Below are 26,784 nucleotides of genomic sequence, written 5' to 3' on the forward strand. Positions count from 1 at the left end.
ACACCCGAAATACAAATTGTGTTCAGAGGCTGGGCAAATGTCAAGGGCAATGAAGCGACTGAAGACGTTTGGAAAAGGAGAAATAAAATCAAGAATTGTATTAAAAAAAAATTAATCGACAAATGTGAGCAGGTGTGCGCTTCCTCTGCACGCCACTCCCCAGCGCCGCTGCCGTGTGGGGCGGCGGCTTCTCTCACTCACAGAGACACCGCTCCATGCAGCCCACAACATTGTCGAGCACTCACAGGGCCGAGCACTCACAGAGGCACTGCTCCGAGCAGCTCATGGCGCAGCTGGGCACTCACGTTTGGATGAGAAACCATCGACGCTGGCAAAGCACGACCGTTTCAATGAATCAACTAAAACAAAAATAGCGCATTGCATGAACTTGTTGCGTTTTTCTGCGTTGCCCAAGTTTACGCTGATCCTGACAAATCTACAAACACTTTTTACTCGTGCCATTTGCACTTTCATGTGATAGCGAGAACTTTTTTTTATCTATGTTGCTCTTTTCAGCTAATTTCTTCAGAACTGCTTTTGATGTTTAGTTTGTTGTCCTTCCCCAGCACCTTCGATTAGCCACGGGTTGGCTACGTACGGTGCGGAAGAAGTTGAACTACCATACACACAAACGACTAAATAAGTGCGGCAGGGTGACGCAGTAAGTGCCACTTTATAGGACGTTTCTGGGATGAAATCCCGACTCCGGGCCTCTCCCTGTGTGGAGTTTGTATGCTCTCCCCCCACCCCGTTCTGCGTCGGTTTTCGCCAGGGTTCTCCGGTTTCTTCCCATAAATAGAAACCCCACAAAGTAACCCGGCATTGACCAAACAATCCCAATGCTGAAAAATGACTCGATTGCGATCACACACAGCAGCAGCAGCTTAACATCTTCCCTCCGACTGCGAAAGACTTGCCGGGACCTTCCTGTGATAGAATCGTGAGAGCCGGTGAAGCTTTCCCCGGGTAAACAAGGAAAAACGTAACAATAAAAAATGTTATACAAATAACGTTTAAATAATAAATAACGCACCGGACTAAAAACGTGGGTTTTAACGTGGTTGTCATATCGAGCCTATGTCCAAATGTGATGTTCATTGCTATAAATTCCCACGTGATAAGCCACTTCGTTGGGCTATCATTTGTGGCCAGGTCGCCTATGAAAAAGAACGATACAACTCAGTGGGCCTTCAATGGTAAAATAAAAACAGTTTATTTTTAATTATTTGCCTACCTTGTCAATACTTCGCGCACTTATCGCGTTTTTTGTGCATGATCTGTTGTTGTAACTTTCTGACCCATCCCGACTGGACATCTGTGAATAAGCTCTTCATAGCTCATCGGATTCCTCCAGGATGAATGAAAAAAAATCTGAATTCAGGATCTGCCCTGTAACGCGCTCCTCCCCTGCGCTCAGATGATGGGAGGCCGATTGCCGAATTTGTGAATCCACCCAGAAACCCGTGCGGCGTCAATAAATCTCAAATCAGCCACAGCGCTCAGATCACAACCAGAAAAGGTCACGAGTTCAAATTCCGTTCGAGGTCAACGCGCACGTGGCCCGTCATCCAGCGCCGTGGAGGCAGCGAGGGGTAGGTGGATCACCACACAAATGTTGCTCAACTCCCTTCCAGTCGGGCGTTGAAGGGGGCGCCTGTACACACTGCTTTCCAGGAGAAGATGGTACGGCAAAGTGCGGACGAATATCGTTTGGCCCTTACCGCGCGGCGTAGACTGCTGCCCCCACGCACGTGGGCTTTCCCCGTTCGCTCCGGGTTGCCTCCCACTACGTACGAACCCGAATCGATTGGCTGAGAACATCTTGACATATAGAGGACTGCAGAGCTTGTTGGCGCAGGCGCGCTGCCTGTCTGCCGCGTTACCGCTCGCCGGTGATTCCTACGCAGGTTCAATTGAGTGAGACCCGCTCTGTTGGGAGCCAGTCGTGGCTCGGGCCTCGTCATCGTAAAAGCGGAATTCCCACCGGCGGCTCAGGGCGATCAAGCAGCGATGAGCCACTCCGTGCTCGTACGAGCTGTACGGTTTGAATTGGTGCGCGCGGGTGAAAAAAAAAAATGCCAACGAAAGCTCCAAAATCGAGCATTGCTCGGGGCGAGGTGAACCCGCTTGCCAAGTCCACCGCCGTTAATTCCGCCGCCGTTAATCGGTCAATCCCTCACCGGGAGCGGCAATTAAAAAGTAACGGCGCGCCAACCGAAAAGAACGAAACAAGCGAGGCAACACAGACCACGCGTTGGCGAGCCGGAGCGGGCCCAACGTTCGCGTCACCCAATACTGCCCCCCCCCACCAACCCCCCCCCCACCAACCGCCCACCAACCCCCCCCACCAACCGCCCACCAACCTCCCCCGCCCCCACCAATCCCAAACCGCGAACGCCATCAATTAGCCACCGGCGCGTTCACAGGAGGAGCGCTTGTCTCGTTTGAAAACGAATTCAGCTCTGAGGTCGCGAGGGCCTGCGAGGGCAACGGGCGTTAAAACCGTCGGGAGAAACCGGGGACCCCGACAGCCAAGGCCACAACAACGAATGACATTGACTTTAATTGTGGCCTCGCTGTCAGGCTGACTGCAGGGGTCGATAAAATCGGCACTACTTTGTGGGGAATTCAACGGCGGTTGTTCTTTTTGGAGAGACTCGCCACGCGCGCCCGCCATAGGAATGTGGAGTTCCCACGACTGGCCCAGGACTGTGAACGCGAGAGGAGCACTGCCTCGATGCTCAACTGAGCCGGAGTTCACAACTAATATTTGTAAGTTGCTCAGTCACGTTTACAATTATTTATGCCAAACGTAATTCCTTTGAGTCGAATTTGCTACAAATGTCTACGGAGATCTTAGTAGTTTACGTACTATCCACGTATTGCGTACAAGGGCACTTCAACCAATACGAGCTACCACTACACGCCCGTTCTGCTTGTCCTGCATTAGATTGCCAGCCGTAGTTAATATCAGTAGCGGAGTGATACATGACCTCCGGATATTACAAAGCCACTGGGAGCTGTACAACTTTTAAATCTAGATTGAAAGCTCATCTCTTTAGAACTGCTCTTTGTATTTAGTCTGTTGCCCTTCCCCCAGCATCTCCAATGAGCGCGGTTGGCTACGTACGGTGCGAAAGAAGTTCAACACATACGGTACATCCATTGTATGCTTGCCAGAGTGAGCCCGTCCCTTGGATACAACTGTAGATGATAGATAGATAGATACATACGTGCAGGCCGCCCCTTCACAACATCTGTTTTGACCAGTTTGTATGTTCACCACACTGAAGTATATTCACCACACTGGTCTAAACCCTCCGGGTGGCAGGGTGACACAGTGACACAATGGTAACGCTTGTGCCTCACAGAAGGAAGGGTTTGGGTTTGATTCCCATCTCGGGCCCCATTCTCCCTTTGTCCTACACGAGTTTCCTCCGAGATTTCCAGTTTCCTCCCGAAGATAAACATACATAGAAAAAACAATCAAATAGATAAATGCACACAATGTAACTGGTCGTAGCCAAACATCCCAATGCTGAATAATGATCTGCACAGTACTCAATTGAGAACACGCACAGCGGCAACATCGCCACCCTACCGCATACACATGGTAGGGCCCTCCTGCAAACAAGTGTTGAGACTCAGCGAGGCATTCCTGGGTGAACGAGTGTCATACATTACGCGTTATCAACAACATGAGTGTGGTGCTTCAAAGGCCTCGCTTACACAGCCTTTCCATCAACCGTGTCTCTATGTGACAAGAAAACCCCATCGTAGCAAAGCAAAAGGACAACGGGCCAGGCAAAGGGAACCATAACATTTCGGACACCGCACAGAGAATTGCCGGACTCGAGACAGATACCTGGATTTTTGTTTAAAATTGATGTCGGGGTCACTCAGCCAAGTCTACAAAACTGTGAGGGAGGGGGTGTCCAGACCGCCACCGTGGTGCCACGCTTACCGTCACGCTGAGCTCCACGTCGCCCCTCAATGCGTGTATTGTATGTTGAACACGTGTGTATGTATGTATCTATGTTGAACTCCTTTCGCACCGTAAGTAGCCAAGCGTGCTAATCGGATGTGCGGGGGAAGGACAACAAACTAAACACAAAAAACGGTTCTAACAAAATGAGTTTTCGATCTAAATTTAACAGTGCATCGCTCCCAGTAGCTTCCTAATATCGGAAGGAAGAGAGCGTTCCAGACGGCCGCAGAAGCGCATCTGAAAGTGCGCGATGCGGTGACCGACTTTGTTCGATGGCTAGCCCAGAAGCCGTTGCTGCTGTGGTGACGGTGACCCGGGTTCACGTGACGGCTCACGCTCCTTGAAATTCCCTTCATCCTACGCTTCGCGAACCCAGCAAACTCATACCTGTCAACCCCTTACCAGTGCCCCTACCTTACTACAGCACCACTATACACACACAGACACAGACGCGGCGCTTACGGAGGCACTCGTGGGCGTCGTCGGACGAGCCCTGCGCCCAGGGGCGGGAGTTGTGCGATGGGAGGCATCTCTCGCAGTCGTCGCCGGTCGTGTTGTGCTGGCAGCAGCACACGAGGCGCCCGTCCGACCCGCGCCCGCACTCGCTCGCGTGCCCGTGGCACTTGCACCTGCACGGCGGGGGGTGGGGGGGGGGCAGGCGGGGTCAGAGGGCGCCTCTGGTCGTCACGTGGGCAAGCAGAGTCGTCCGCTTGGCATCTCCAGAAGCTTTTGATCTTAGTCGTGTTCTGAGCGCGTGGCAGAATAGACGTCTACGGGACCTTTTCGTTTGCTAGTTATCAAAATGAAGACACGAGGATGGGCTGTAGCCATTCTGGAAATAATACAGGAGGTGTGAAGAGGTTCAAACACCGAGTAGATTCATATTGCAAGGCTTCAAGTCTGCATTAACAACACATTCTTGGGGCAAACCACGCAAACAATCAAGCTCTGATAATATATGCACTGTCTTTCAAACTGATAAGCCTACACCAGAGACAGCCTTCTTATAAGTGCTCAATCCGAACTATTAATACTTTCATACTTGCATTGTCTTTGTAGTGTCCGCCTTTTGGCGTGATCTGGTCTAACACCGGTGAGACAAGGCCACACAGAAGGATGTCTCTGGTGTCGGTCAATCCGTTTCGAAGACAGCGCAATACGGTATCGGAGCATGTTTTGTCTGCATGTTTTGCCACAAGCGCTGTCTGTGATTGATGCAGACTTGACTCCTTGCAATGGGTGTCCTATTCGGTGCAGCGAACAGAGGAGAGCACTGAGCCAAGCTGCACGGTGTCCGTACGAGTGTGGCACGGACGTGTGGCCCCCTCTATCCTGGACGTCTGTGACAAAAAGCTTCATGGATCATCGGCCTTCTCCAGGATGAATGAAGATTCTGATGTTTGTTGTGGTCTAGGAAACAACAGTGGGACGAGAGCAAGGACCGAGAGAGGGGGAGGAAGAGATCGAAAAGGTAAGGAGGCATGGGTGGAGTTTGAGGGGGGGCACGGGTGCAATGCCCCACCCAAACTGGACACCTTTATCAATTTATTTTCATTTGTTTACAATTAAGATTCGTACTGTATCTGGTGGTGGACCTCAGCCAGTGGGTGGAAATTCCACATCCCTATGGCCAGTGTCAGTTTATCTGCAAGACATCTTCAGTTGTATTATGTTTCATGATTATCATGCTTGTTTACTCAAGATACTTTTTCAGGAGGGTCCTGCCAAGTGTTTGCAGGTGGGGGGGGGGCGATGTTGCTGCTGCTACTGCTGATTGTGTGATCCCAATTAAGTAATTTGTGGGTAATTTTTCACCATTGGCATGTTTGGACAGTTCCAGTTACATTGTGTGTGTGTGTCTTTTTTAAGCTCTGGGAGGAAACCCTAGAATCCGGGAGGTAATCCATCAGAAAGGTGCCGGAGTCGGGAATCGAACCCAGGCGCTTCGTGCCACGAGGCCACGGCCGTCGCCACGACCCCCCAGCGAGACGACGCTTTGATCGCAACGTTCCCCGACCGTGAAGTCTGGAGGACAGGAACGCGCCGATGTTCGTGAGCCGGGGCGAAATCTTGGGAGCAGCTTCGCAGCCACTGCCCACACTCCGTGCACCTTCTCAAGTGCCCCACAGGTGCGCACGCCGCTCTCACAAGGCGTGCCCCCCCCCCCGATCGGTGAACACACGTGCGCTGCTCAATAGGCTCCTCCGGAGGGGGTGGCGCGGGGGGTGGTGGAGGTTTGATCTCGGCTATAAAGGCGCTGGCTGGGTTCCAGGGCTAAAACACAGACAGGATGCTGCTGGCACTTATCCCAGCCACCGTCATTAAAAACTCTGAATAGACCTTCACCTGCACTCTGCTCCTTTAAGCCAGGCCTCGATGGCGACGGAAGAGCCTCTGACCCCCCCGCTGCGACCTCTGGCATGGGAAGCATCTTGCTTCAATTACTTTTTCAACTCTCTATCTTTACAAATAAGGTGGCATGTGTGTTTGTGTGCGTGAGCTGTAGTGTCGCGGTTTAAGCGCTACGCTGCGTTTTCGATTCCCGGCGACCCGAGTTCGATTCGCGCTCATGGCCAACACCAGTGGCAATTATCTGAACCGATCCTGGGCCTCCCCTAAGTCGACTCAGCCTCAAATGAGTACCTGGTGCAGTGTGTAAAGATAGCTACGCGGGAGACAAGGGCGGCTGGGCATTTAGAGTACTTGGCTGTGATACATTTCCACGTAATGATAAGCCACTTCGTTGAGCTATCAGTTGTGGCCAGGTTGCGTCTGAAAAAGTACTACGTAGCTCAGTGGGCTTTACGTGGTAAAATAAAATAGTTTCGTCTAGTTTTTAGCAACGGACGGCATTCCCGCTGTGAGCCGAGGGCTTTGCGCGCGGCCCAGCGCAGCCCGGCCGAATAATTCACACGCTGTGTTTTCGCAGGTTCCCAACTCCCGTCACATGAGCGGAATGGAAATTGCTCGTGAGCGCAAGTGGCTCGTCGTCAAGCTTCGTTCGTCGCGGTAATTGGCGTGGGCGACAGCGTCCGCTTGCACGGAAGCCAAATCATGCACGCGGCAGCTGCTGCTGCTGCTGCTGATCTTGCTGCTGCTGCTAGTAGTGGTCGTGGTGATGGTGGCACCGTGAGTGTGGTTCGTGACTTTCTGGGTAACGCTCGTAGCCCAGCCGACAACGCGCGCTGCGCTCTTGCCAAAACACCCCAGCCCGCCCGCTCCCCCGCCAAAAATTCTTGCCGTTCTTTTTGTTGTGAGCCGTGCTCAATGCGCCCCAAGGTATTGTGAGATTCGCCGGTTTCCAAGCAGCTGTTTAACGCGCGGCTCGCCGTGCCCCGAGCGTGTTTTTGTTGCGAAAGCGACGGCCCGTTCGGTTCCCGACAACAACCCGACGGGAGTCGCGCCGTTGTGCCCGCCCAGCCGAGGCCACCGCTCGTTGCTACGTCGGCTCCCGCCGCGTGTCGCTGACAAGAGGCCCAAAGCAACGGGCCGGGTGGCGCTCGGCGGGAGGGAGCGAGCATCTCGCGGCTGGCAAGGTTGCGAGATTAAATCCTGGGTATGCGTTGACTCAGCTCATCATCCCCTCCGGGGGGGAGGGGGTCTCTAAAATAGGTACCCCTTTTTGGGGGGATGTCAATGGTCGCACGTCTGACTTTGGATCAGAAGGTCGCGTGTTCAAACCACTGGCTCAGGCTTTTAAACAATTTAACGCAATATAAAAGAATACGGTTTGGGGGTAGCGTAATGAGCTTCTGGTTGCAAATGCATGTCAAGAGGCTGCACGAAGCAGTGCCACCGTGAATCACGGGGAACACGAAGTGTCCATGCTGCGAGTAACCATTCGCATAAACGTATCATAATTTAAAACCCTCTGTCCGTGCCTCGCTATACAAACGTGCGTGGCGGAGTGGTGCCCATCTCTGCAGATGGATCTGGGCAAAAGGTGACATTTCCACATTCGTATGGTAGCGCCCACTATTGGGGTGCCGCGGTAGCGAGATGTTAACTACCCCACTGAGTATACAGAAGGTCGTGGGTTCGATTTCGACCCTGATGCTTGCTGTATATTTTGAGTTTGTGTGTTCTCCCCGTGGTCGCGTGAATTTTTCTCCAGGTCCTCCGGTTTTTCCCCTCCACATTTAGAAACATGTGTTTAGAATATTTGGCTGCTATAAATGTACACATAAGCCACTTAGTTGAGCCATCATTTGTGGCCAGGTCACTTCTGAAAAAGGGCGATATAGCTCAGTGGGTCTTACCTGGTAAAATAAAAAATGTTTGTTGGAATAGTTTATGAATTTGGATGGTTTTCATACTTGGCCAATGGTGACGTGGCTATGAGAATGGCCCACGGAAGCAGGTGTCACATAACTACCTCCGAGATCATTTCAAGTGACCCTCTGGTCCACGCAGTACTCGCGCACCAGCTCTGCATATGAGACTATAATGTTTCAGGACCCTCCTGAAAAAAGTCTCGTTCCTCGGCAAGGCCCTCCTTGCTAAACGGGCGTGTAAAAAAATATCATAAAAAAAATAACAACCAAAATTGTACAAGAAAAATATACTAATAAAAATGATAAAACAACAAAAAGATAACGATAAAAATAATAGTAATGAAATAACAATTAAATAATAAAATTTCAACGGTAACCGTTCGCGCTTTGTTTTGCCCACAAGAGGTGTGGAGGCTTCGATTTAAAGCTTTCCTGACTGCAGGGATTCATCTTATTGGTTCTTTCGGTAAAGTCACGTCGAATGGAAATAATGAAAAGAACCTGTTCTCCACCCTGAGGTCGGCTGCTTGCGTTGTGGCCGAAACGTCGTGAGAATTATTTTATTATGTTTTATTTGTATTATTTTATTATTTCCATTCTACGTGACTTTACCGAGAGAACCAAGAAAACGTCCGCGCTTTGTTTTACCCACAAGAGGTGTGGAGGCGTCGGCGGCTGCCTCACCTGCCGCCCACAGCCAGGTCGGACACTGCGTAGTAGTAGGAGCGCAGCACCTTGGGGTCTCCGAACACCTCGTCGCCGAAGGTGTTGAGGCGACGCAGGGACACGCGCACGTCGGTGGCCGTCACCCATTCCTGCACACAATGACAAAGGTCCCCCCGTGTAGCCTTAACAGACTGTAGGGGCAAGTACTGCTAGCGAGGAGCGTGTGTGAAGGCCGGCACGGCACACGAGGGGGTGGGTGGTCAGCACCACGCCTGGCCGCCCTTTGTCTCCCCAGTTGTGATGTTTACTACACACCGCACCAGGTACTCATTTGAGGCCGAGTCGACCTAGGGGAGGCCCAGGACCGGTTCAGATAATCGTCACCGGTGTTGGCCGTGGGCGGGAATCGAACTCGGGTCGCCGGGTTCGTAGCGCAGCGCAGCGCTAACTGCTACACCACCGCTCTCCACACACACACACATGCACACACATGCACACACACACACACGCACAGCGATTTCACGAATCGATGCGGCACCTGCAGCTTCTCGTTGCCGTCAAAGGCGAGGGCCCCGGGTCGGCCCTCGAGCGTGGAGAAGGCCACGTTTCCGCCGGTGAGCGGCGAGATGTCGCTGAACTCGTCGGAACACAGCGCGGCCCTCTCGTCGTCGCCGGCGCGCAGGAAGCCCCGGGACGGCAGGCCGAAGGTTCGCTCGCACGTGCCGCTGTAGAACTGGTATGGCTGCCAGGGCGAGGCGGGCGACGTGCGCTTGTAGATGGCGAAGCTCTCGGGCCGGCTGGTGTGGAAGCGCAGGCGCACGTAGGTGATCTGGAACGCCTTGCCTGGGGGGGGGGCACGTGGGGGGGGGCACAGAGGACGGGAGGTGTCACGGTGGTGGCCGTCACCGATTGACGTCGTCACGGTCACTGATCATCGTCATCACTGATCGTCGTCGTCACGGTCATCGGCACCGTCGCTGCGATCATCGCGATCATCGACGTCGGTGGAAAGCAGCAGAGGCATCGCGAGTGACAACATCATCGTCATCGTCATTGTCGTCTTCGTTATCCTTGTCATCAGCAGTAGCGGCACTACCAATCATCATCATCATCAGTGAAAATTAAAGAACCGCCCCAGTGTGATTGCGATGCATCTTGTCGTGAAGATGTTTCGCGTAGTTTAATTGTAGTTTTTATTGTTTACACGAGAAAGCCTCGCTGATTGTCACTGCCTCTTTCAGCAGGATCCTGCCTAGCTTTCACAGGACGGGGGGGGGGGGATGACTGCCACGTCAATTCCAATTCAGTCATTTAGCCGCGTCGTTTTGCAGATTTGGTAAATGTGGACCAGGTGGCCCATACACAGTGGCCTCCTCTTGAGAAATGACGTCACGTGATCTTTCACTTCCACTCTGAAGCTGATGACGCGTAGGAGTACCGTTACGGCTATTACGACTGCGGTATTAGGGGCCGCCATAAATGACGTCACGCCATTTTGGACGATTTTTGACCCCCCCCCCCCCCATCGTCACACGGCGTCACAAAAAGTCCGACCCTCCCCTCAAATATGACGTCACAAAGCTCTGCCACCGCCCCCAAATAAAAAATAAGCATGCTTCAAATCGCTTTAAACTATTGTCATTGTAGTGCGTATTTAATGTGGCGCTACACTCTGATGTTGTAGGAGAAAACATTTATTAAAAAGTCTATTTAATTAAGTAGAACGTGTTGTTTATATTTATTTAAAGTTGCGTATTTTGATGTGACGTCACATTTCTCAACCCCCCCCCCCCCTTGTCACACATCGTCACAAATGTCCCCCCCATAGGTGCGTGACGTCATTTATGGACGGCCCCTTAACCAGGGGGCCGCTGGACAAGAACCGTGAGCCTCTGCAACAATCTGAAAACTGAAACTAAAAACTATTATTTATTTTACCAGGTAAGGCTCACTGAGCTATCTAAGCTATTTTAAAAAGCGACATTGCCACAAATGATAGCCCAACAAAGTGGCTTATCGCGTGTAAATGTATAGCGGCCAAATACTCTAAATGCATGTTTCAAAATGTAGAGAAAAAACCCCAGGCGACCATGGAGAGAACATACAAACTCCAAATGTACAGCAGGCGTCAGGGTCGGGCTTCGAACCGACGACCTCCTGTACACCGGGCGAGAAAGTTCACCAATCGGTGAAGGGCTCGTCACCGCCAAAATAAAATGTCGAACGTAGTTGGTAAGTTTGGCTAGGAATCGATAATAATTCAAAAATAATTGGCCCATGAAAACGCTTTCACACCACGTGACTATTTAATTTGCTTGGCTGTCTCGCGGTGTGGGTGGGTCCTAACGACAGAAATCTGGCCAAGATTATTAAGTGGCCAAACCCCAATAGCAATTACGGACCATAACATTCGCTGTCAAAACATACGCGTTTAAGGTTTCATTCTCGACTTTGTTGTTTGATATTTTGTCAGGAAATGAAATATTTAAGAAGAACGCCGAGCGAGCAACGCGAATCTCATCACGACAATTTAGGGAAACTGACGATGCCGATCACCGTCGATCGAACGTCTTCCGGACGGATCGCAGTGACGCCATATCGCGGTTTTGGCTGAGGGGCAGACGCGGTCGCGGTCCCCTCTGCCTAGCGGAGGGAGATGTCTCGGTTGTCAGGGGGGTACGGAGTAAGGACGCGCGAAGCGGCACGTGTCTGCAGTGGAGCGCCCAAGCGATGCACCACACCGACCCCTGCTGCTCCGCCGTGAGCATTGCAACCCGGCAATGCGTCTCGTGGAACGTGCGCTTGCTGTGGCTGAAGGCCTCCAAACGCCGCGTCAGTCATGAGGAGTGGTTTAGACCATACTTCACCCCGCTGGTCGGTGCGGGTTGGTGGGTGGGGGCCGAGGACCGGTTGATATTGCACAGGAATATGGCAATTCCATATTCCTGTGGAATGGGTAAATATGTGGGCAACTGAAAAAGAGCTTTATCGCTCATCGGATTCCTCCAGTAAAAATAAATATTCTGATTATGATCTCGTTTTGTTATGGTTTGCTGTGCACAGGCCCAAAGGCCCAAAATGCCATGCAGCCATCGACTGCAAACTTGGTATAGGTATGTCATACTGATGACGATACTATATTCTATCATAAAAAAATATATCTATTGTTTTACATTTTACACACTTTAATTTAACTCACTCTGTCTGTTGTATCCTCAAATCTTGTAACTCAATTTCAACCGTCTTTCCAATGTTTTATCGACTGCAAACTTGGTATAGGTATGTCATACTGATGATAATACTATATTCTATCATTAAAAAATAAATATATATATTTTTTAACGATCTTTTTTACGGGTCTTATTGTCCACACTCAACTCACGTTGCCTGTAAATCACCACGGCCCCTTACGCTATGGCAAGCTGCGGCGCCGCTTTCTGGCGTCGTGGAGTTCTGCCATTACGAGTACGGTACATTTCATTAAAGCGTGTTTAAAAAAAAGTTTATTTAAATATTTTATTAAATATACTGTAGATGGGAATATAGACATAAATAATCACCACCGCCACTGCCACGCACCCTCCCTGTGCTAAATCAGAGAGTCTGCAGCGACGGTGGGCGTTGTGTTTGCCGCCGCTGTATTCCACGCCAGGTCAAATGACTGCGCTAAGGACAACTCCTGCTGGAGGGCGATGGAGCGAGGCGCGCCTGGGCTTGTGCCCAACCGGCTTCGAGACACGCGCCGTCGCACGCGCGCTTCCAGAAAGAAAGCAACAAACAACCCCACAGCCGCGCTTCGCGAAGGAAATCGACGAGAGGCCGTTTCATAATCAACGTTTTTGGGTTTAGATCGCGTTATTTATAAATGTGTCGTAACCCTCCACAACCCGACACGGCCAATCAGTAAAAAAAGTGTCACGTTGACAAAAGACAAATAGTTCACCGCTTTCGCCCACCGGTGTGTTGAAGCGTGAAACCACAACATTTACAATTTGGGTACGACGTTTTTGCATCCAGCATCATCGGGCAATTCGCCAGAATTTCGACACATTTATAAATAACGCGATCTAAACCCAAAAACGTCGATTGTGAATCATATTGGTCGCGAAAGCCTGCTACGTGCTAAACTGAGAGGCCGTTTGCCGAACAGCGGCGGGGAAAGCGGAGCGACGGCGCCGCGGAGAGCTTCGACCGACCGTAATTCTTTGGGCGTCACGGTGCCGAGATGTTAACTACCTCGCCTGGTATGCAGGAGGTCGTGGGTTCCATCCCGACCCTGACGCCTGCTGCTGTATATTCGAATGAGCGCCCTCTGGCGCTGGGCGATAAGACGCCTAATGGAGCGACTGAGAAGTAGTTCTGCGGCGTCATCTTGCCTGCACGTGACACCACTGAGACGACACTGATGAGAACATTCTCACACAAGTCGGCAACGCCTGCTGTGTATTTGGAGTTTACATGCCTCGTACGCCGATGCGCTTCCTAATATCGGAAGCGCGTTCCAGACGGCCGCCGCAGAAGGGCGCCTGGAAGCGCCGCGTGATGCGGTGACCGTCTTCCATTTCTAAGATTCCTGAGCGGCTCACCTTACAATCCGGAGAATGCTGTGGAGGTGACCCGGTGTCTCGGGAGGGAGGGGGGGGGGTGCTCGGCATAGCCGTGTCAGAGACACTGAGCCATCGTCGCTGAGACCTTGGGTTAAAAGGAGGGTTTCAGCTGCCTATGCTTGGTCCAGGTTCTCGAATGGAGTAAGTTCATGGTCTCAGCCCACTCACTTGAGCCAGAGCAGAGCCCTGACTAAGAAGACGGAGTTGTCTCGACGAGTATGTCTGGGTTTTCTTTGGGTACCACGATTGCAAAAAGCAATCGGGCAAATATGCCAGTGCAAGAGCCTCATGAAAATGAATCTTGAGACTCGTGTGTAGGATTTCTTGGGTGGATATTGCCAGCGCTGTGCTGTACGTATGTTACGTTGAACTTCTTTCGCACCGTACGTAGCTAACCGTGCTAATCGGAATCATGACTCGCGCACTGGACGACTGGCGCCAGGCGGTCAAACCGAGAGGCCGATTGAAGGGACTCAGAAGTAGTTTTGTGAAGTATTCGGAAACCGTTCAATTGGAACACAATTTGTGATAAACCCTCGCTACACACACATATATATACACATGGATTCATACTCTTAGGTTTTTTCGGTAAAGTCACGTAGGTAAAACAAATTAAAATTAATAAAAGTAATAATAAAATAAAATAATAATTCACGACGTTTCGGAGGCCACACAAGTCTCCATTGTGTTGCCTCCGAAACGTCGTGAGTTATTATTTTATTTGTATTACTACTTTAATTAATTTTAATTTTATTTTTTTACCTACGTGACTTAACCGAAAAAACCTAAGAGTATGAATCCTTGCAGTCACGAAAGCTTCAAATCGAGAATATATACATGGACTCAATTGCGTATTACATTAAGGGTATTGCAATTAAATTCAAGGCATTGGGCAACACCGTGGCTTTTTTAACACTTGCGCCGCGCAGCAAAAAGGACACGGGATTGATTCCCGACTCGGGCACCTTTCTGCGCGGAGTTTGTATGTTCTCTCTCTCTCCCTCTTCTGAATGGGTTTCCTTCATGTTCTCCGGTTTCCTACCGTAGCGACAAACAGAAATGTCATCGGTGTTGCCCAAAGTATCCCCCATGCAGGAGCAGTCGACAATAGAGCCGTCAGACTCTGTGTGGCATTCGTGGGCAAAAAAAGGCAATTCTAGTGATACACTGTCGAATTCAGCTTTGTGTATGCGTCTCCTCCGTTTATCCAGCACAGAACAAAGGTATTTCCTACATTTATACCGCAATGCGTATTTGTTTTTCGTCATGCCCATTTTCGCTGCTGTCTTAAGGAAGGTTGGGCCATCTGAAACAGTATCCGACGGCCGTGAGAAGGCCGCGTTCGTGAAGCGGGTGGCGACGTCGTTCCGTTGTTTGCGTGGCTCCTTGCGCCGTCCAAAAGGAGTAAAATGTCGGTGGCGTGAGCGCCTTCGTTGTGAGCGGATTGCAAGGCAGTTTTTTTGGGGGGGGGGGACAAACACTAAAAAGAGGGGCACGGATTCGAGAGACTGCGGTTCCACGCCCTCCCGCGTCTATTTTCTACACGTGGGTCAAGAGGAAACGCGAGGCCCCCGCTAGCGCTCTCCGTTGGCGAGCGAGCCGCTTGGTCCGCATTTAGCCCATTCTGAAACTCAAGTCTCGCCACATCACAGCGGCTTAAAAGTGGTCGAGGGGCGGAACCACGAGGCCATTTACTCAACACCCAAACCCCCCGCGCCATAACAAGGCCCCCCTTGCCAATTGATTTCTCGGACGAGTCTCTCTCTCTCGTCTCAGCAGAAGCAGTGCAGGTCCGGGCCGCCTCGTGGTCGCGGGTAATGTACGCAGCGGATGAATTGCCAGTACCGGTATTTTACCAATAAACATTTCTACCAAGTAAGGCCCACTGAGCTATAGAACTATTTTTTCATAAGCGACCTAGCTATCACAAATGATAGCCCAATGAAGTGGCGTATCATCATGTGGGTTTTTTTTATTATGTTTTCATTTTATAGCAGCCAACTACTCTAAACGCATGTTGACTCTAAATGCAGAGGGGAAAAGCCGGAGGGAGAACACGCAAACTCCAAATATACAGCAGGCGTCAGGGTCGGGATCGAACCCACAACCTCCTGTATACCAGGCGAGGTAGTTAACATCTCTCCACCGCGGCACCCTGCATTGTACTGTACTGCATATGTTCACGTGCACAGTGTGAGTACGGCACAAAGCGTGCGAGAGTCCCAGTACCACAGCTTCCATTCCTACCTACGGTGCACAACATCGGCAGTTAATGTTCCAATCTGGTGTGGACCTCCTCTAGGTCACCTCGGCATGAAATTAGTGCCGTACCTGCAATACTGGTGTACTAATTTAAACAAATATGTATGGGCGTGCAAAGTACTGGCCACAACACAGACTCCCGAGGTCCATGCACCTTAATCGGTGCGCCCTAACAGCGCTTGCCACAAGAATGTATTGAGCTAAATGTAGGATACTTGTCTGCGGCTTTGCGTGCGTGTGTAAAGTGGGTAAATGTATTCACGCGATGGTATGTATTTACTTTGGACTGCTGTGCCCAGTTATTAACTGTTATATCTGTGACCCTTATTGATAGCCCCAACTACTATGGCATGATTGTTGTTTTAAGTGGGTCCAGCATGGAAATGTTTTCCCAAATTTAATTTTAGTTTTAACAGAAACCTATTAGGTTCATGAAGTGAATTTGTACGTACAATTGTGCATAAGCGGCAGCCATAATACTGCGGGAGTAATGACCGTAATCTGGTGTGGACCTCCTCTAGGTCACCTCGGCCTGAAATCGCTACTGTACCCGGAATACTGTTGCGCTCACTTAAACAAATATGGATGGGTGTGCAGAATCCTGGCCACAAGACCACTCCCCACAAGACCACTCCCCACAAGACCACTCCCCATGCATCTCAATGGGTGCTCCCTAACAGCGCTTGCCACAAGAATGTATCATGCTAAATCTAGGACATTTGTCTGCGGGCGTGTGCGTGCGCGCGTGTCCAAGTAAGCCCGCGCGCCGCGCGCGTGCGTGTGCGCGTGCGCGTGCGCCTGCGCGTGCGTGTGCGTGCGCGTGCGTGTGCGCGTGCGTAATTGTGTCAGCGGCGCGCGCCGGAATGCGTCTTGCACGCGGGCAAAATGTAAAAGTGGCACCGGCACAGGTGCGGGGATAATAAAAAGCCTCCGTGACAGCTGCAGCACAGCAACTTAAGCCTCGAGCCCCCAAGAACACACACGGCGGGGGGGTGGGGGGGTCAGTGTTGGCGGAGTGGGGGGCCGCTGCTTTAAATTCAGGTTGTAGAGTCGGGCCGAGGCTGGGTTCGGTGCCGTCCCTGCCGCGCTGCCAGCGGCGACGACGACAATTCCTGCCCCCCCCCCACCCCGATACGTGCAAGGGAGTTTGATGGTGGCTTTTTTTGTCGATCGGAGCGAATTTAGGTGCTCCTAAAGAGAGTGGGAAACCGCAGGCAGGCGCGGTCTAGCGCGGACACAAAAGCCGCTTCAGCGAGGAGCGGTCCTCCTGAACGCACGCAGGGATGATGCCACCAATCTCATCGGATTAAATGAGTAATAATAATTGACATGCATTTGTTAGGAGCCTTCAAGCTCATCACTCAATACGCCTTGTAAGAATAGGGAAAGGCCAAGAGAGAAGGAGCGAAATTAAATAAACTAAGTCGAGAAAATGTCGTTTTAATGCGAGACTTCAAAAGTATCCACATTATCGGATAACCGAAATTCCAACGGTAGGGAACTCCACAACCGTGGCGCAGCCACAGCAAAATGAAACTCACCCGCACAACTTCCACAACTGTCACGGTTATTTGTGTGTACGTTCGACTTCTTGCGTACTCTACGTAGCCAACCGTGCGAATCGGAGGTGTGCGGGGAAGAAACAACTAAACTCAAAAAAATTTTTATAAATCGTTGTCAATCTAGAAAATAGCTCGTCTCTGCTATTCGGTCAAAACGCGTCTCTCCTGAGTCTCATTGTCGCACATTGACTGCTGTCAACCAAAGACGGTGGTGGCGAGCGGTGGTGTAGCGGGTAGCGCTACGCTGCGCTGAGAACCCGGCGACCCGAGTTCGACTCCCGCTCACGGCCAACACGAGTGACGATTGTTTGAACCGGTCCTAAGCCTCCCTTAGGTCGACTAAACCGCAATTGAGTACCTAGTGCCACTAGGGAGACAAAGGCGGCCGTGCGTGTTGCTGGCCACCCACCCCCTTTCGTGTGCCGTTCCGGCCTTCATCGGTGCTCGCAAACAGCACTTGCCCCGACAGTCTGTTGCAGGCTATCCGGGGGGATCTTTGTCTCCGACGTCAACCGACAACGGGTGCTCTTTCAAAACCTTTTAGATGATATGCAACGTGACGTGCTCTAAAATGACCCCGGCGTAAAGGAAGGGGGCCGTATCAGAAATATAAATAAATATTATTATTGCAAGTGTGGAACTTTCACCGCTGGCTCCAGACGCTGCCAACGGAGACAAATGCTGTCCCGTCTGAGCGTGGGGGGGGGGGGGAGACACCTCTTGACATTTGTTTTTGATCGTCGCGGGGAACACTTTGCGATCTTCAGCCCAAGATGATTAATGGAACGTGCGAGAGTTTCGCGCTGGGTGTGGTGGGGCGCGCCTCGACACAGGGGGGACACGGAGACGCAGGTGGGAAGAGAAAAAAAACCAGAGGCAGCGGATTGTTAGTCAACCACAGACTTGAACAGATTTTTTTTTAATAAAATACCGGTGGGGAAAAGGGGCGGAGGGTGCCACAGCGGTTAGCACACTGCACACTATGATCCTCGGTCAAGGTGAGTTGCATTCCCAGACATGACATGCATCAACTTTTACTGAAGTTACACTTCAGTAAAGGTTACACTTCAGTAAAATGTATTGCTGTGGTTGTCACACCTGATGATGATTGCTTGTGTTGCAATCTAAACGTCGTGATTTAATTTATTTATTTTTTATCTTTTATTTTTTATTTCCTTTACCTACGTGACTTTACCGAAAGAACCAAGATTATGGATCCTTGCAGTCACGAAAACTTTCAAATCTAGAATAAAGGCATCACAGTTCATTTAAGCAGGTGTGAACTCAAGAGACCACGGCGAGTCTCATTTTCAAGTGTCCCAGGTCCCCCGCAAGGAAAAATGCAAAACAAATTAAACGAAGAAAGAGATCAGAGCAAAAACAAAAACAACCGTGGCCACTCGAGAAATTTGAAATATTCCACGCGCGATAAGTTAACGTTAGATAATAGATTTCTCCCTAGCCCAAGTCGGCCCGGGTAGATTATTTTTAGAACGATCACGGCGCAATTACGATTACATTACAGAAATGTTGAACACATCTGTGGTGACCAATATGTAAACAGTCAGGGATATATAATCAAATGCATCAGCAGAGAGTAATATCTGTCTGAATTGGCTCCTTCCCGCCTTCGCCAACTCGCATTGACCGGCGTGGTGAAGTATGGTCTAACAGCCACCATGATCGACGCGGCGTGGGTGGCCTAGATCCAGCAGTGGATGTAGAAAATATCAGGAGTACCACTTCGTTGGGAAATCAACGGTGGATGTTTAATGGATAGACCCACCCCCCCACCCCGCCCATAGCAATGTGGATATTCCATAATTGGTTCAAGGCTGTAAACAACCCTGAGGGTGATGCAGCAGATAATCTCCGATTCACTCACCTGCCTACAGAGCGGCTGCTGTGTGTGTGTGTATGTTGAAGTTCGTTTGCATCGTACGGAGCCGTCCTGCGGTGCGGGCTGAGGACAACAAACTAAACACAAAAAGCAGTTCTAAATTTCATGAGCTTTTCAGTCTGGTGGCTTCCTAATGTCGGACGGAAGAGCGTTCGAGACGGCCGCGGATCTGAAAGCGCGCGATGCGGTGACCCAAACGCATGCCACCTCAACACCAATGCCTATCCCAGCAACCACGGCATGACATTTGCAAGTGCCTGTATGTGTGCCCGTCTTTATGCGAGTCTGTCGGTCCCTTTGTGTTCAGATTTGTACGTTCATTTGAACGCGCGCACGCCTGCGCGTATTGTGCGAGAGCGGCAGTGCAGTGGTTAGGGCACTGCGCTACGAAACCAGCAGCCTCGGTTTGATTCCTAGCCATGGCTGACATTCGTGGGCAGTGTCATCAGAACCTGTCCTGAGCTCTCCTGAGATCAACTCATCCTTAAATGAATACTTGACGCAGTGCGGGCGAACATCAGCATTGGAAAGACCGCAGAAGCGGATCTAGCTTAAATATACGCTCCAAGCTTGGTGGTGTTTCATTCTTCACCTGAGGACGGCTGCTTGCGTTGTGGCCGAAACGTCGTGAGAATTATTTTATTATGTTTTATTTTTATTAAAACGTGACTTTACCGAAAGAACCAAGAAGACGGATCTAGGAAGACTAGGAAGTTCCCGGGCGGAGGACGTCCCGCTTGAATAATAATTTTAAAACATAATTTTTTTCTGGGAGACAATAGCAAGCGTGTAATAGGCAACGTGTCAGACAAAGGCTCATCTGGCTACACCAGGGGTTAGGAACGAACAGCTCTTGAAATAAAAAAAAAACTGCCTCTTCTTGTTATTTTGGTTGCCGGCCCCTGACCATGCAAGTCCAAGTCACTATGGAAGTTCAAGTTTTCAAGTTTAATTTATTAGGTATCGGCTTGTGAGCCATGCGGCTCTTGACTCGGGTGCAACCGCAAAAAAACAAACACATGAACAAAGAACATCTTAAAGTGACGACGCGCAACAGAAACAGACAGGTCACCATGCAAGTCCAGGTCACCATGGGCAGAGGTCGGCAACCTGTTGTTCTGGAGCAGCATGAGGCTCATTAAAGACTGTTTCCTTACATTATTGAAGGACTACCGTCTCGCATTCACATGCCGACTCCTCATCTTCCACGCTGGCTTTCATAGGCACTCGCGAAAAACATCCCTTGCCGCCGCTCCGATCTACGCATATATTTTCATCGCAGGCTAATCGGCGTTGCCCGCTTGTCCCTTGTGTCGACGCGCATGCGGTGCGAGCGAGCTCACGATGAACGTTGTCTCTGTGTGTGTGTGTGCCCACACGTAGCGTTGATCTTCGCGATGCGCGTTCCTGTGGCGCGCTCACCACCGGGGCAGCTGCTGCCCCCCCCCCCCACAAACCCGCTCACTGCCCTGTGTGAGATGTGTGATGAATATTTTTATCCACGCTTTCGGGCCTTGCGATAGGGTTTCAAAGTTGACCCTGTTGGGATTTCACGGGAATTTGAAATTCCTCGTTTGGGCAATTAGGGCAGTGAACCAGACGAACAGACAGACAAATGGGAGGCCAGACAGATTGACAGAGAGGACAGAGGCACAGACAGGACAGAGGCACAGACAGGACAGGAAGGACAGAGAGTTTGGATATACGGACAAATGGGCAGACAGATGGACGGACTGACAACAGAGGACAGACAGACGAACGCACACGTGAGTGCTTGGTCAGCACTGCAGTTTAAAACTGGGGGGGGGGGGGGGTACAAAGATACGAAGCAGTAAACCTACAGCGTGGTCTGCGTAGAGGACGGGTTTTCAGAAAAGTAACGTCTTCACAATAACCACTGATACATTGCTGTTAAAATAAAAAAAAACTCAGTCAACTTGTTTCTATTCTCCTCTACGGAGAGATTTATAGTCGGGGTGGGTAGAGAGGATCATGTGATTTCCTCTCCGTCTGCCTAACGAGGGACAGCACCCCCCCCCGCCTTTCCTCTCTTGAGGTGTGCCCCCTATGGGGCGTCTGTGTGTGTGGGGAGCGGTGGCGCAGCAGTTAGCGCACGCTGCGCCACGAAACCCGGCGCCCCGAGTTCGATTCCCACTCACGGCCATCAAAAACCCACGCGACGATTTTATCCGAACCGGTCGTGGCCCTCCCCTAGGTCGACTCAGCCTCGAATGAGTACCTCGTTGCAACGTGTAATAAACATCAGCGCTGGGGGAGACAAAGGCGGCCGAGCGTGGTGTTCGCCACCCCAACCCCTCCGTGTGCCGTACCGGCCTTCATAGGTGCTGCTCGCTAACAGCACTTGCCCCAACAGTCTGTTCAGGCTATACAGGGGGGTGGGGGAGGGGTTATTTGGAGCGGTGGTGCATCGGTTAGCGCACTGGGATTGAAACCCGGCTAGCCAAGTGGTCGATAACGAACATCTTGAACCGGTTCTCGACCCGAGTTCGATTCCCGCTCACGGCCATCAAAAACCCAAGCGACGATTTTATCCGAACCGGTCGTGGCCATCCCCTAGGTCGACTCAGCCTCAATTTGGGTAACCGGTTGCAGCGTGTAATAATAAACGTCAGCGCTGCTGGGGGAGACAAAGGCGGCCGGGCGTGGTGTTGGTCGCAACGGGAAATACCAGGCCCTGCCATAACCCAGTGGAATGTCCACAAATGGCTCAGGACCATCGACGGGGAACCAGAGGCGACGGGGGGGGGGGGGGCGGCGATGCTGCCAATGGAGTTAATTTTAGAGATCCCATGACGACCGAGTGGAGCTGCCGACAAAGTGCAGCAACAACGACAACAACAACAACGACAACAAACAACAACAAACAAATCCGCCTTACAACGGTCACTAAAAGCGCGCCGCAGTCACGGGCACAACAACAGCTAGTCACGGACGCACATCGCAACGGGTGTCTGGGGACCAACATGTCAACAACACAAGTCCACGGAAGGGGATGGCTCCTCGTTCGTTTCATCTGCACAACAGAGTGGAGGATGCGGCAGTAGGGAGCGGAGTTTGCCCAGGTCACGCAGTCCCGGAACCTTTCGGCGCCTGTTCCAGAAACATTCCAAGAACGGCCCCAGCACGGCACGGGAACGCCCGCGTGGCGCGTGAACGCAGCATAACACGACGACTGCGAGCTCGCGCCCTCGGGGTAACACGGGGGTGCCAACATTGGCTCCTGGACCCTTCTGCTATGAAAGTGCTCGCATCGTACGCGGCTCGGACAATGTTTGCGCGCGGTGGGTAGCGAATGAGATGGCGGGGCGCTGTTTGTTTACCGACGGGTGATCACTCTGCATGGCGTCGGCTTCTCACACCACCGCAGCCGTCGGTGGGGCCGGGCTGGTGCCACGGCGTGTCCGGGCAGGCTCACCTGAGACTCGACTCAAGTGGAATGCGACCGTTTAATGAAATGGAAACCTCGGCGGTTACGCGCGTACGGCGATCTCAGCGGTCGCTCTGGGTGTTTGCGGTGCTAGGAGTGAAGGAGAGAGCAAAGGCATCTCTGGGTCGAGTGTGCTCGTTGCACACGCGTGCGCGTGCGTGTGTGTGCGCGCGTTGCGACGAATATGTAAATACGTGACACAAAAAAGTCGTAATGATTATTGGTCAACTTTAAATGACAGAGAGCAACTCGGGAGGAGCGAGGATGAACCACGCACAAGCGGGAAGGCAGCAGTAGCAGCCAGGCGGTGTGCCGGCACTACCAACAATTGCCCAAGCTCTGCGATCCTCTATTAAAATATTTTCATCAAATCCATGAGCATTTAAACACGTGGCAGGAAAACCGACACGTGTGCAGAGGGGGCAGCACTCTGTCCCATGCAGATGGGACAGATGGAGTCCACGTTCGCTGTACCACCATTTCCAGACAAGCCGTGGTATGGCATCTCATCGGCTTCCACTGGAAGGGGGTGTCAGAGCGTGTGTGCGATCCTAACAGCACCCTCGCTGCTGCCTCCACAGTGCTGGTTTACAGGCAGCCACGTGCGTAGCCTCCATCGCTGCAGATACAGGGCGCGTGGGGAGAATGCGATTGTCCGTCGTGTGGCTAAGAGGTCATCTGAAGGGGATTTATCAGAAGCAGTTCTGTCACATCCCCTTCTGCAGGCGATGCTGTGCTGCTGTGTGAGTTTCGAACGGAGTCTGCATCACATGACGTGATGCCGATAGCATGATTCGACTAAACTTTTGAGCATGTTAAAATACTTTTTTAAGTTCATTGCAGATAGTTGCTAATTACACTGTTCCACCGATAATTTATATCATTACGAATGACTCAAAACAGGAACCAATAAAAAACGCAAAGCAGGACGCACCTGAAAATGGGTCTCAAGACTCGTCGATCTCCTACAAGGTGACTAAAGAATATTGTTATTAGTTGTATTATTCATTCGTAAGATAAAGGCAACCTGGGAGGGTGCAGCTGAATGACGATGTTTATTACAAACCAGCAAAGCGTCCCGTCCGAACACGGGAAAAGCCATCTCTACTGGACACAAAAGCGCAAGGGATCACGGAGAGGCGGTAAAACTGATCATTAGCAGACAGAATGGACGAGGAACGCAATCTCTGTAAGGCATCTTTCGGACAAAAATACTCAAGTGCCAAAATAAGAATTGGGCAGGAGGCCGGGTGATGCAGTGGAAACAATCGCGCCTCACAGCGAGCAGGGCCTAGGTTCGATTCCCAACCTGGACCGCCTTTCAATATGGAATTTGAATGTTCTGCCCTGGGCTCTGCAGTTTTCTTCCAAAGCTGAAAACAATGTTTCATCTGGTATTGGCCGGAGCATCGCAGTATTTATAAATATCACTGCAAATTACTCTAATCGGATTACACACTGTAGCAGCAACATCGCCACTCTAACTGCAAACACTTGGTAGGACCATCCTTTAAAAGAGTCTTGAGACTTAGCGAAACTTCCCTGGGTAAATAAGCAAAGTAATATTCATAATTTCGATTTAACGCTTTCGTGACTGCAGGGATTCATCTTCTTGGTTCTTTCGGTAAAGTCACGTAGAAGGGAAATAATAAAAGAATGAAAATAAAACATGTAAAACATTATTTTATTATGTTTTCTTTTTATTATTTTATTATTTCCCTTCTACGTGACTTTACCGAAAGAACCAAGAAGATGAATATTCATAATATTCATGATAAAACAGAAAATAAAATGGTTCGGGCACCTGGTAAGGATGCCCCCTGGCAGAACTCTACCGGTGCAGCATGTCCCACTGAGCGAAGACCCCGGGGCTGGCCCAGGACACGGTGCTGCTGCTGGCGGTGGGACGATGTCGCTCGGCTGGCCTGGGAATGCCTGGGAATTCCCCAGGAAGAGCTAGAGTCTGTCGCCAGGGAAAGGGAGGTCTGGACCGCCCGACTCGAAAATCTGCCGCCGCGACCCTCACCAGGACAAGCGGATTGAGAAACGGACGAACGAAATCTCAGGCTGATATTTCAGTCCGACACCCCGACGACATCACGTAAGGTACGTATGTGTGTACGTTGAGCTTCTTTCGCACCGTACGTAGCCAACCGTGCCAGTCGGAGGTGCGGGATAACGAATCAATAATCTCTCCCTCCCGTTTCTCTGGCTCTTAACAAGAGCCATCGCCCAAACCCGCCGCGTGACATTTTTAATGTCACGCGGCACTTTGAGTGATTGACGTACCACGACGCATGAAAGCATTAAATGCATTAGTCCTGTCCGTCCGTCTGCGCTGGGTCAGGGGGTCCGGCAACTCTCGTCAAGAAGATCCAATCCGAACAATATTTATAGTATAAAGTTGCAATGCTGTTAGATAATCATCGCGAGAGAAACCCGGCCTAACTTGTTCAAAAGTGCCGTGTGTACCGCAGTGATATAATTAAGCAACGAACAAAATCTGCGGCAAAAGGATTCGCCCTGCCTGCCGAGACGTCGAGGTCACGCGCAATGACGTCGCCTCGCGACGCCGCGCGCCTCCGATTAGCAGGGTCGGTTATGTACGGTGCGAAAGAAGTTCAACGTACACACAAAGACACAGACACCGTCTCACCGCGCGGCTCGAAAGGTAACATCACGACCGCTAATTCAAAACGTCCAAGGACGGATGCGAGTAAGCAAAGCGTCACGGCATCTGCGCGTGTGCATGGTTTTTCTTCCTTGCGTTGTGCTGCCAATGGGCAGTCCCATAACAATCCTAAATATTAATTAGTATCGGAGCTCGAGGATGGACGCCGTTGTAATCGTTAAGTTGACCATCTCTGTGCGTTTCCACGCGTATTTTGTTTCTCTGAGGTCTATGGACAACTTACGTAATGTAGACGTTCTATTTTACATTTATTGGCCTCATTTTGGTTGCAACAACAAAAACAATAATAATAATCGATTGACAACCTGCCTTGTGAGCTGTAAAGAGCGTCTCGCCTCGAGTCAATCGTCTGATTTAAAACCGAATCAATGCTTGCGACGGTCTGTGCCACAGTTATCGAACTGAGATGTGAATCCGGGGACCTGACCTCGACTCCCGGCCACGGTTAACATCAGTAGCGAGTGACGTCTGCACTTTTGTAACTCGCTGACCTGCCCATAGTGGACATCTGTGAAAAAAAAGCTTAGAAACTCATCTGATTCCTCGTGCAGTTTAAATAAAGATCCTGATTCTGAACTGGTCCCTGGCGCCTCACCCCCCCACCCCCCTTCACCAACCTGTACTGACGGGCATGGTGAAGCATGGTCAAAACTAACCTCGCGACCGACATGGTATGGGACGTCCTTAATCCATTCGTGGATTGGAGGCTCTAGATTTGCCACGAATAGAAAACAACATCCACTTGTACACGCGGTCTTTTTGTCGTTGGGTGCTGTTAGTGGCTGCACCAAGAAGGACCATTAACTCACTACCCTCGACAACATAGTTTCATGGCGTGTGACCCAAACCCAGATTTTAATTCAGGACCTTGATGGTTCCGGCTCAGCGCTCCCAGCGTGCGACTTGTGGTCACCCAGGACAGCCCGTGGGACATGTGTCGAACCCATTGATCAATTCGCAAATGTGACACACTCCACTACTCCTGGCACACTTAGATGGCTCACCAACCAGCTCATTGTAAAAGTGCAGCAGTTGCTCTGCATCAACATCAGCCATACGAAGAAGAAGCCCTTCGAGATGGCCATCATGAGCCACTTGCACCAATTGGCCACCACCGCCACCACCACCAGCCACCACATCGTTATTTCTGACGCTGTGGCTTGGTAACAACCCCCGATATAAGTGTGGTGATGGCTACACAGGCAGGCGCAGCCCCCGTTCCATATTGAGGTGGAGGAATTTTTAGCAAACTGAGCTCAGCAACGCGGAACGCATATTACATTTCCTGATGCTAAAAGGGTTGACGCTTTGCGGGTGGAGGCACGGTAATTTAGAAGGCGACTCTGCAGGCCGGCCGGGCACAGTAGCTGTTTTGAAACCTCGAA

The 26,784-nt window shown here is 51.0% G+C and overlaps 1 protein-coding gene across 1 annotated transcript in view; it reads right to left on the bottom strand.

Moving 5' to 3' along the window:
• LOC144733982 (laminin subunit gamma-1-like) overlaps positions 1–26,784 on the bottom strand; it is a 137,405-nt gene that overhangs the window by 102,706 nt on the left and 7,915 nt on the right. Inside the window, exons 2-4 of the mRNA XM_078616009.1 lie at positions 9,467–9,771; positions 8,947–9,077; positions 4,451–4,617 (exon numbers count right to left, since the gene is read on the bottom strand). Coding sequence (XP_078472135.1) covers positions 4,451–4,617; positions 8,947–9,077; positions 9,467–9,771 — 603 coding nt within the window. The remainder of the gene's footprint in view (positions 1–4,450; positions 4,618–8,946; positions 9,078–9,466; positions 9,772–26,784) is intronic.

This window comes from Lampetra planeri, chromosome 49 (genome assembly GCF_965212315.1).
Source record: "Lampetra planeri chromosome 49, kcLamPlan1.2.h2, whole genome shotgun sequence".
Lineage (NCBI taxonomy): Eukaryota > Metazoa > Chordata > Hyperoartia > Petromyzontiformes > Petromyzontidae > Lampetra > Lampetra planeri.